The following is an 11,647-nucleotide window of genomic DNA, read 5'->3' on the forward strand; positions in this document are numbered from 1 at the left end:
GAGAATAGTGCTGTTGGTAATGGTTGTGGTACCTCTTTTTGGAAGTCCGCCTGGATATTGGATGAACCTTTAGCCCACATATACTCCCTCTTATTTGCTCTTTCATTAAAAAAGGATGTACCTATTAAGGACTTTTGGTCGGACCGAAACAGAAGCTTGGAATCTGAGAAGAAGAAATCTTAAAGAAGATGAAATTGTTGAGTGGACAACACTCTCACACAAGCTCTCACCGGTGTTGTTGTCAGTTGACGATGACACAGTCCTTTGGAGGCTTGAACCCAATGGCAACTTTTCAACTGGCTCTCTCACCAAAGACCTAACACACCAAAATACGGTCTCCTCTACAAAACTTTATCAAAGCATTTGGAGAGGCTCTTACCCTAAAAAGGTAAAATTCTTTCTATGGGAGTGCAGCCACAAAGCTATCAACACATCCGACAAGCTTCAACAAAGAATGTCTTATATGTCCATATCGCCACATTGGTGCCCTCTATGCAGATCAGCTTCGAAATCTTTGCACCACCTTTTTGTCTCGTGTACATTTGCATCAACCTTTTGGAACTTCCTCCTCCTCTCGTTTGGATGGAACACTGCCCTTCACATAGATCTCCCCATCCTGATGGAGGCAACCCTCACTGGTCACCATTTCACAAAGGAAAAGAAAATTCTTTGGGAGCACTTTATCATGGCCTTTTTTAGGATAACATGGAGGGAACGAAACAACCGAACTTTCAAAGATCTTCCCTACGAGAGGATGTTTGAATTGATAGTATTTTTGGTTATATCTTGAAGCAAATGTTCTCCCCTCTTTCACCATTATAGTTTTACTTCCCTATTAATCAATTGGAAGTCCTTCATGTAACTCTTTTTGGGTCTTTTGTTATTTCATACCATCAATGAAATTGTTTCTTTCAAAAAAAAAAACAATAAAACAACCTAGAGAGGAGAGATAAAAGCCCCCGATTCGTATAAATATCATTAGAATAGTAATTTGCAAGTAAAGGAAAAAGAAAATACCAATATCAAGATTTAATCTTGACTAGATGAAACTGTTTCCCCAAGCTAAATGTTTATCTTCAAAAATACCCTACCCTAATTCCGTTTATACCAAATCTAGAAAATGATAGCTTTTATAGCATTAACGCAATCAATTGAGCTTGAGATTGCAATAAAGGTCCATAAAGCATAGAGTAATGTTGTCTCTAGAATCATATTCAAAATCCTACAGTAAGTTGAAGAAAAAGGGGAAGATGTTACTAAATAATATTATTCTAGAAGGAAGCTAAATTATGAGGAATGTCGCTGAAAAATTGGAAGGGGATGAAGAATCTGCCTAAGATTCCCAAGTCCAAGACGACCACTGTCTCAGGGAAGAGAGACAATATCTCATCTAACCAGGTGATCAGATTTCCCTTCATTGGCTGCTCCCCCAAAAGAAGTTCCTATTTTTCTTTCCAGACTCAATGCCATTTTTCCTAGCACGAGGAAGTTGAATATGTAATAAAGTGGGATGCTAGGTGAGACAAACTACTAAGCAAGGGATTTTCCAAGATCTTTTCCTCAAGAAATTTCCTCAATTTATAAGATTCAGAATTTCCACATGAAGGGACATCCAACTGAGTCTAGGGCTATGGCTAATAGCACAATCAAGTAAAGCAGTCAATTATCTTATCCTTTCTTCATTCAAATTGATACCTATAAGTAAAGATTTCTCAAATAGTTGTCTTTTTTTCAACTGAAAAATGCTTGCATTGAGAAGAAATGAAAGAATACAAGAGAGCATACAAAAAAAACAACCCAATGGAGCCTCAATCCCCACCTAGCTATAAAAAAAGGAGTCCAATCCAGAAAGACAAGATATAAAGGATAATTACAAAAAGATCTAAGTAACGAAGGCCTAAATAGATGCATTAAATCTAGTAAGGGACCACACCTCCTCCTGGGGCCTCTCGAGCTCCTCAAAGACTCTCATATTCCTCTCTAACCATAACCCCCACACAATAACAAAGAAGGCACATTACCAAAAGGTGTGCCCCTTGTGGCATCAATAAACACAGCTCCAAAATACTCCATAATGTCACTCAACACTGACTGAGCTAATCTTCCTCCTTTGAAAAATAACGGATTCTTCCAAGAGGCCAGACGCCATTAAACCTTCTACACGATAGGATTCCAAAATAAAGACTCGAAGGATTATGACCCAAAGGAAGAATTAAATAGGAAAAGTAAACTTCAAGGGATCATAGTTCATAACAAAGACTAAACTTTTTCCTTGATTAATTTTAAGACCCGATATTGTCTCAAAAAAAACAAAAAGTAGTTAAGATTATTAACAGAGGACTCTTCCTGGCCAAAACATCTCAATAGTCATCTCTTCACAATAGAGGCAACTTGAAAGGTTCTCAGATTTTGAAAAGATTGTAATTATTGGTTGTTCTTACAAGATAAATGAGGGCTCAAACGAACCCTATCCTTGTGAACTCAAAGATTTTCCAAAACACCAGCCCACCAGCAATAGTCCCCTTCCAAATTTTCAATCACCCGACTCAAGATATCAACTACCAGCACAAAGAGAAATCTCTAACTTTACAAATTGGCCAATGAAATTCTTTAGCTTCACAAACTTGTTTGTGCTTGTTACCATGCTGATCGAGCATAAATCTATAACTTAATACTGGACCACGAAATCTATCAAGTCATTACACGATCGTACAAAACAAGTTGATGTCTCTCTGGTCCAAAACAAGTCATAATGTCTCTCTAATTCAAAACAAGTTATAACATGATCATCAGAAATAAAATGAACGGAAAGGAAACAAGTCACAGTGTGATCATCCAAAACACAAAAACAAGAAACAAAATTAACAATAAGAAAGAAAGAAAGAAGGAAAGGTGAAATTTTTAATTGTACTAACAGGATCATTTTTAAAGAAAACTAGGGAAGTGCGTGTAAGTATGAACCAGCGCTTCTTCCAAGATTTCCAGCCTAATCCTGCACAAATAGTAGAGAGATAATAACATAAGCAAAAACTCCGAGTTTCGCGTTAAACCCTTTCCAAGAGACAAATAAACAAGTTGAAATTTTAGTATCATAGGTATCGGAGAACAATAAAAAATACTTAGAGAATAAGTGAAGGAACTAACATTTAGGGTGTGTTTGGGAGTGACAGTAAAATTAGTGATTTTAGTATAATTGATTTTCCAAAATTATCATCCAAGTGATACCTTAAAAATCAATTTTAAGTGATTTTAAGCTTTCCTAAATCAATTTTCTAATTGTCAAACATCATTAATGGAAGGGAAGTGATTTTGACAATGGCATCACTCCCAAACACACCCTTAAACCATGTAGTTATGCATAATTTTTTGATAAGAGTGTAGTTATGCATAATAAAACCTATGTTTTAAGACTTGAGCATAAGCACAAGCTGAACAAAGGAAATATTCAGAAGTTTAAAGTCAGGGGAGACATGGTGGAATACATGGAGCAAAGAAAATGATAGCATGTGTTCTTATATTGCCTCCGAAGGAGTGCATAGATTATTTCACTCGAGAGGTTCATCATGGCCAAATATTCCAATTTTCAGACCCTTTCTTTGGTTACTACAACCTTGAGGAAAACTCAAGTCAATTAAGAATAAGAGAACTATAGCACATTCAGAGGTCTTTATATAAAAGATGCAAAAATCCATATTTGTCAAATACTAATAATGGGGGTTACTCATGGATAAGAACCTAATCAACTGATCATAAAGTCTAATAACTAATTATTTGCTGAACAAAAAGAAATTCTACATGAAACAAGCAGCATACTTATTACTCGGAAAGATTCCACTATCATTTCAATTTTTTTACAAGATATATATATATATATAACTCCATTTACAATGACATCTAAAAATGTGTCTGGTTTTCTAGCTAGTCATCCTCCCAAAAACTTCTGACATAAAATTTTAATCAATGATATACATCTGATCTATAAAACACGGACACGGCAAAAAAGGAGGAGTGTCTGTGTTGGACACGTGTCGGACCCGGATACGTCCGGACACGCTCTGGACACGTGTCCGACACACAATTTAAAGTGTCCGAATATTAAATTTTTTATTTTAATTTCAGACACGTGGGGACACGTTTTGGACACGGGAGGGACACGCCAGATAAAAAAATAGCCGAATTTTGGAAGTCCAAGAAGTTTGGCTGAAATCTCAAAAACTTAAACTACAAAAAAAAACCCTAAAACGCTACCTAGTGACCCACCCTTCTGTTTGTGTGAGTTAAATTAAATAAGCTCTATTCTTACTTCCTTTTTTTCCCTAATTTCATATGAATTAAACTGGAGTAGAATATGTTTTACTAAATTAGGATGACAACTTCGACCCAATAATCAAATTCAAATCCTTCTCTAGGATTTTTCTAGTGGATTACATTTACTATTTTTATGCTTTTTAGTGGGTACATCTTCAACCCAATAAATTTACTTGACATTTATGTTTTTTAGCGAAGTATATTTAGCATTTTTATGTTAAATTTACCTATATCCTAAAAAAAATAATAAATAAATAACGTATCCCCAGCGTGTCCGTGTCCTAGTTTTTTAGAAATTGACGTATCGCCGTGTCCTGTCGTGTCCGTGTCCGTGTCCGTGCTTCTTAGCATCCGATTATAATGTAAATGTCTCTAATAGTCACTTGCTTTCAACTATAGTTGACAAACATGTCCTGTACATCATAACAAACACTCAAGATGCCCAAGTGAAGATATAAGATTACAAGAAAATACAAATATATGGAAAAGGAGCACCAACCTTTAGATGATATAAAAAGTGGGCCACTCTTGAAAACCTGCCAAATTGATGCATAATTTAGAAATAAAGCTAAATAAATTGTACCAAATTGCACCAAATGCAGGGAACTGAGCCAATCAATTGAAAATAACAACATTTCCTTGAGCATGTAGTATCATCTTCACAAGATTTTGTCATCAGGTCTTTCACAAGTATAATGTTATCAGTATTATGCATTGAAAAAATCAGAGTCAAAGGTCATCTAACAGTACCAAAAGCAATATGTCCTTCCAAAAAGCCCAACTTAAATGAAACTGAAAAATAAGTCTACAGAATGGCTCAAAAGCAAAGCCTTGGAAAACAAGTCTACGCAATGGCTAAAAATTGAAAAGATGAAAAAAGGGAAAATAAATAACATTGAATAAAACTTTTGCTTGTAAAAAATAATTGGGGGAATCAAGAATGCATTAGAATTGCAAGATGGTTCTTTTATTATTGTTGTTTTTATCTAGAAGAAACAATTTCATTGATAATTTTTCATTTTACATCATTTCTCATGCTATGTCTTGATGTAAAGAGTCCTTATTTTCTTTCATACAGTATGAATTCTCTACTGACCAATTGAAGAAGTTTTCTGTAACTCCTTTGTCCTTTCAATCATCAATGAAATTGTTTCTTATAAAAAAAAAAATTCATTGATAATTTTTTATCATTATTGTTGATTTAATTGCAAAAAAAAAAATGAAAAGAGAAAAAAAGGGCAACAAGAAAACCCAACAAAAGGTGCTACCAAAAAAAAAAGCTATCCAGCTGGACAAAAAAGGCTCCAATCCAAGAGAATCAAACCTAAGGAATAATTACAAAACCTTAGAAACAAACACAAAAAGGGAAGCATGTGATGTAACCTCTTTCCAAGATCTATCCACACCATTAAAATTTCTCCAATTTCTCTCAAACTAAATCCCCCTTAAGGTAGCAAAAATAAAACATAGCACCAAAGAATACGACCCTTATCCCAAAATGGAGAGTGGAAGAGCACCTCCTCCAAAATAGAGCAACCACTATTATTCCAAGCCAGAATTGCAAGGTGGTTTACCACTTAATGTTGTCACTAGTGATAGTCTTGCTCCCACTAATAAACTGTAGGATAATATGGTGTTCAAATGAAACTACAAACTTACCAAAAGTTGAGAGATCCATTATTGAAAAGGGATTTGTCAATGAACGTGAAACATGTTCAATGATAATAATTGAAATCGAGAGAAATGCTCGTTATCTGGGATCAATTGTAACAAGGGTAAACTAAAAAGTCCATATAGTTTCAAGGGTGTGCAGTCCATTCTCTTCCTCCATCATATTTAGGTTACCCTTGAGACATAACCCTCGGGTACCCTCTTTTTGGGATCAAGTTGGTCAAAAAGGTTCAAAAGAGAATTTCTACTTAGAGAAAAGTTTTTCTCTGTTGAGTGGGAGGACTCACTTTTCCATCTGTGTTGAGTGTAATTCCTTTGTATTATCTTCCTCTAGTTAGGATTCCAAGGTCAATTAAGGTTCAGTTACAAAAGATCATGAGGGATCCTCTTTGGGAATGGTTGAAGAAGGTGGTGGGTCTTCTTTAGTTAACCAGAATGCCAATTTAGAACCTTGGGGGTAGCCTGGGGATTAGGTAATTTCGACAGCAAAATTGTAGCCTTCCTCTCGAAGTGGCTTTGCGACATAAGGAAATTGAGTACAGGTTACACTCTGATGATTGGAATTTTGGTTCATCTCTAAAGCACCTTTAGGACACCATGGAAAGCAATCTCTCTTTGCCTTTTGATTTTTCAACCTTTTACGATCTTCTCAGTAGGACTAGGAAATGGCAGTAGAGTTTGATTCCGGGAATATCCTTGGCTTGGATCAGAAACCCTTTCTTTTCAGTTCCCGCTTCTCTACTCTCTAGCCTTATCTAAAAACTTTACAGTATCCTCTGTCTCTTGTTCATAAGTTCCCACTTCTTTCCTTTGATTTCAACCGATGGTACCTTTCCCTGGGAATAGATATCAATTCTTTCAATATGAAGATTACAAAAATAGTTCTCCAATTGAAATTTATCAAAGATGGAGAATGATTACAAAAATCTTTTAGAGAGATAATCGCCGAGAGAGAGAAAAATCCAAGATTGTCTAACCCTTGTAAAGGTGACAAAAACCCCAAAGAATTCTTTTGTTTCTTTGTATCCAAATAATCTGAAACGAGGCTGCAACAACTCTGACCCATAAACTTTTAGGCTTTCTATTAGAGTCATGGCCAATGAGCATTCTATACCAAAACTCTCAAACATTCTCTTGAGCACATCATTTCACGTGAAAGACAGCCAAAATTACAATTTACAACAAAAGTTCCCAGAGAAGTATCAGTGAAGACATTCTGCAGGTTACCAGCTGCCCTATTGTAGAGAGCAAAATACTTTACTGAGAGAGCCATAAAATTCTCTACGAGAGTTCAAAGGAATGTTTTCACTTTCCTTGGCATTATGAACTTCAACAATCTGGTATAGATCAAGCATGTTTCTTGCCATTCAAAGGATGATAAAAGATCCAACGTAGATTCATAACAGGACCTTTTTTATGATCTCTTCACTGAGGAAAAAAACAAAAAAGTCCAAAACAGAACTTACTCTCACTGCCAACATTTTGCACTCTACAATCCGGTTTAACGCTTGAAGGAAACCCACAAAAAGATTAGATAGAGAAGCCCACTCCTGGATCCCAATCATAAATGTGTCTTCTAAAATTTAAGTTCCACTCTGTTTTTTGGTTCCAGATTGCAGTAGTTTTTCCCTTAGTAAGCTACTGGATACAAAATATGGTATCTGGCATGCAAACAAAAAATCCCCACCAGAGATCTCCGAATCCTTAACTTTCATACCATTTCCCACTGAATGAAATATTGGGATAAAGAAAATTCCAGCATCTTACAATGTAAAAATCAAGGCTCCTTGAGATTGAGATGTGAAAACTCGGACCATTAGAAGTCAAGACATACTTGCTCCAGATAATACTATGCAAAAGAAGTGCGATTTTGGAAGAAACCTCCACAGCTGCTTGGATCAGAGAGCAAGAATCATATTTATGAGCCCATATGTAGGGCTAGCCATAGTCAATTCGTCCAAAGAAAATAAACAAAAACTATAAAACAAAAGCATCTTCGAAATGATGAATTGAAGATGGAAACTTCAATCGATCAGATGAACAGTCATTTTCTTGCAAATGGGTATTATTTAAACTTAAAATTTTATAATTCAAACCCAAACATTGAGCAAGATAATTAGGCTGTTAATAGTTTTAGGATGAACTGTCTTTTGACAGCCTACGACTATCAGAAAAGAAACATAATAAATTGAGTTCAATTTTTACTATAGTAATGAGAATTTAATCCAAATATTTACTTCCTTCCCTAACAATAATTACTTAGTTTAGAAACTGAATGGTTGAGTTCCTTTGCTTCTTCAACTCCGGACTTAATATAGTATGCTTCCAAAGTAATTAATTCTCTACTATTGGACCTACGATCCTCCTCATATATTTTTCCTATACTAATAAAAACGTTTCCTAACAAATAGAGAGTACATTAAATGCATTTAAAATTCCTCTCCAAGTCCACTCTCCGCATCGCAGCACTCAAAATCCAAAAGAAAAAAAAAATTACCGTATTCGAAGCCCCAGCTCTGGGACGCTCAAACGCCGCCAACGGAGCAGACATTCTCGCCGATTCGCACTGAAGCTACGCCATCGAGAGGACAGCCAATGCAACTACTATAATCACTCAAACGGCTCAACATTCAACCAACAAACACTCCGATACCATCCCTCACCCCTCCCACCAACTCCCTCGGCTCGGCAGCATCGATTACCGCAGAGATGACGACAATGCCAGATCAGATAGCTGCTCCAGCAATGAATCAGTGAGATCTAGCAGCAAGAGTAAAGGAATTACCGATTCCTAGGGCTGAGATTGGACAACCCAAAACCAATCACCACCGGTTCATTTCATCTCAAAATTTCCCTCCATTGTTCTCCCTCTCTCTTCCGATTGGATAGATGACGAACAGACACCAATCGACAGCAATCCTCCAATTTTGTTTGCTCGCAACCAAAAATTTTTGGTTTCGATTCAGTATTGGATTAGGTAGATAGAACAATAGTGGTTGTGGGAGTAATATGGCAATAGGTAAGAGAGAGAGAGAGAGAGAGACAGAGTTACTTTGCTTTTCACCTAATTCTGGCCGTGGGGAGAGAGAGGGAGAGTTTTAGAGATGGTAGTGGCGGTAGTGGTAAGGTGCGGTCGTGTGTAGTCAAGTTCCGGTCAAAGTGAATTGGATTGCCAATTAAAATGAGTCACGTAGGTAATGTCGATTAATATTTGAAATACCCTTGATGGAGCCTCCGATAATGGAGGTAACGTAGATTGTGTAGCCACAAGGAGTTAAAATTTGTCAACATTGCTTGACTCTTGAAACCGGTGGAAAAGGGGGGAAAATATTTCTCTTTTTTTGTTGATATTTATTTTAGACAAAAACCAGAAAAAGTGAAATTTTTTAGAGAAGTATTTTTTTTTTTTTTGTAAAATGTTGAGTATATTGTAAAGAAAAAAAATCGGTTGGATGCTAGAGATCAAGGTACAGAATAGACAAAGAGACTTACAAAATCTATTTGTAAGAATACAACAATGAAAATATAGTTTAAAAATAACATATTTAAAATAGACAAGTAGCATAAAAAAATACATTAAAAACTATAAAACTAACAAAACGCGTTTATGAAAATAAATCCTACATTCTGTCAAAATATTGGATCTGAAATGAATGTTTATGTAGCCAACTGGTCGCATGAGTATAAATATTGTTTTTAAGACGTAAAATAATCGAAGTCAAACAAGATACACCATCATAGGTTGCAAAATTATGTTCTCTCCCAGTAAGATTCGTTATTTGAAATTTGTGTTTTAAGAAACAGACTTTTTAAATATTATTTTTTTATGATGTCATTCCCTTTTAGATTTATATTTCTATAAATTGATTTATGGTAATTAAACTAGGTTTGTTAGTTGTTCAATTTTTCATGTTTATACCCGAAAACAAATAAATGAGAAATAGACACTCCAAGCTTGTGACATTCTGTAAATAGTTTAATTCATTTAGTTTTGTCATTCATTTTAATTGTAATTAATTTTTTTAGTACAACTAGTATGATCAAATAGATGTCAATTACCGCTGAGCTAAGTTCATGATGGCAATGTAAGTAATTTAATTTATGTTTTTGTGTGAATTAATATTTTAGATTAAATCACTTTGATTTTTTGTTGTTATAAATTTAATTTGATTTTTTGTTGTTATGACATAAATTTGCTGAATTTTGAATAGGAGAAGAATAACAAACAGCTTGAACTCAAGTAAATAATGACAAAATAATGGAGTTGCGCACGATTATTACATTTATCGAAAATCATTTTGTAAAAAAAACAAATCAACATAATTTTCAATAATATCAATGGTCAGAAGCCATAAATTTTAAAACGATAAAGAAGACTTTGCAAAAATTTAAAAAAAAAAAAAAAAAAAAAGGTAATCAACGAATCAAATAACATTCTATTTTAATCCCATGCCTTGATCGAACGGTATACCCGGTTCATTTAACGGCTAACTAGACAGAAGAAACCTTAACGCCTGACGTGGCAGTACACTACTGGCTGGATCGTAAACAAACTCTGTGGTTAACTGCACAGGATTCGACCCCTCTCAAAAAAAGAGCCAATTATTAAAAGGAAAATGAAATAGATACAAATAGAGTAATAACGAGAAACCACGCGCGGGGCACAGGCGCGTGATGGAAAATCCGCGTGGGGCCCAGAGTTGAAAAGGGACGTTTCAGTAACTTACCTTGGGGCGCAAGAGCGTGAGGGGGAAGCATCATCCCACACGGAGACGGGAGGCTTTTTCGGGTCAACTGGCTTGACCGGTGGCCGGTCGGATGCCGCTCTGGACTCCTTGTCCATTTCGGTTACATCACGATTAAAGTTACGCTTCACGTTTTGTATTTTACGGTTCTTACTACCGGTCGTACCTGTCAACCGGCCTCACAGTTTTTTGTTTTTTTCCTTTTCAATTATATGTTTTTTAAATGTATGGAAAAGTATTAAATGTTATTTTCTATTACCCCTATATTTCTATGTAACTACTCAATTTAACATTAAATTTTTAATTCCATTCAATTTCGAAGAAGTTATATATCATCAACCAAAATATTGAAAGTTCGAATTTATGTTCCCACATGTTGTTGAACTATTAAAAAAAATTTACTTTTTATATTGTTGGTTTTTTTCGGTACAAAAATTTGGGGATGTGAAGGATATGGTTGGTTTTATTAATTTGTTGTACTGCTAAAATAAAATAGAGAAAAATGAGTGGATTTGTACATAATTGAAAAGAATGATGTAGGCGAATTGAAATAAGTAATAAATTTTGTTGGTGTTGGAATCCTCCTACTAATGTGGTTGGTGGATGATGAGGTGCTAGTATGCTTCGTGGGCGTGTAACCTGCAAGATTGAACTCAACATTAGTGTTGTGCTATGCCAAATGCACCATGAAGCTTGAGAGTTAGAACACAATTCAAAAGAGTCCAAGTGAGAGCAAAATGTATCGTGCATGATATTGCGGCACCTTCTCAACTCCTTTTATATGAAAGAGATTTGGTGGAAGTGCTTCGAGAAATTTGGGTCATCCCATCAGGCAAAGAGTCGTTGTATAGCCGACTCCAAAGATTCTATGACCTACGAAATCGTACTCCCATTGAATGTCAGTGGATACCTCGTCGAGTTAA

At 35.5% G+C, this 11,647-nt stretch overlaps 1 protein-coding gene across 2 annotated transcripts in view; it reads right to left on the reverse strand.

The window, feature by feature from the left end:
* LOC111020763 (Rho GTPase activation protein (RhoGAP) with PH domain-containing protein) overlaps positions 1-9,061 on the reverse strand; it is a 36,618-nt gene extending 27,557 nt beyond the window's left edge. Inside the window, exons 1-3 of one of the 2 annotated variants that reach the window (XM_022297521.2) lie at positions 8,477-9,056; positions 4,808-4,844; positions 2,916-2,992 (exon numbers count right to left, since the gene is read on the reverse strand). In XM_022297521.2, coding sequence (XP_022153213.1) covers positions 2,916-2,992; positions 4,808-4,844; positions 8,477-8,530 — 168 coding nt within the window. In that variant the 5' untranslated portion in view covers positions 8,531-9,056. Of the gene's footprint in view, positions 1-2,915; positions 2,993-4,807; positions 4,845-8,476 lie in introns of both variants that reach the window. The other variant, XM_088126057.1, reaches the window with a different exon arrangement.
* Positions 9,062-11,647: the final 2,586 nt, after the last annotated feature.

The sequence above is a fragment of the Momordica charantia genome, assembly GCF_013281855.1.
Source record: "Momordica charantia cultivar OHB3-1 chromosome 6 unlocalized genomic scaffold, Mcharantia_2.0 BLBB01000006.1, whole genome shotgun sequence".
NCBI lineage: Eukaryota > Viridiplantae > Streptophyta > Magnoliopsida > Cucurbitales > Cucurbitaceae > Momordica > Momordica charantia.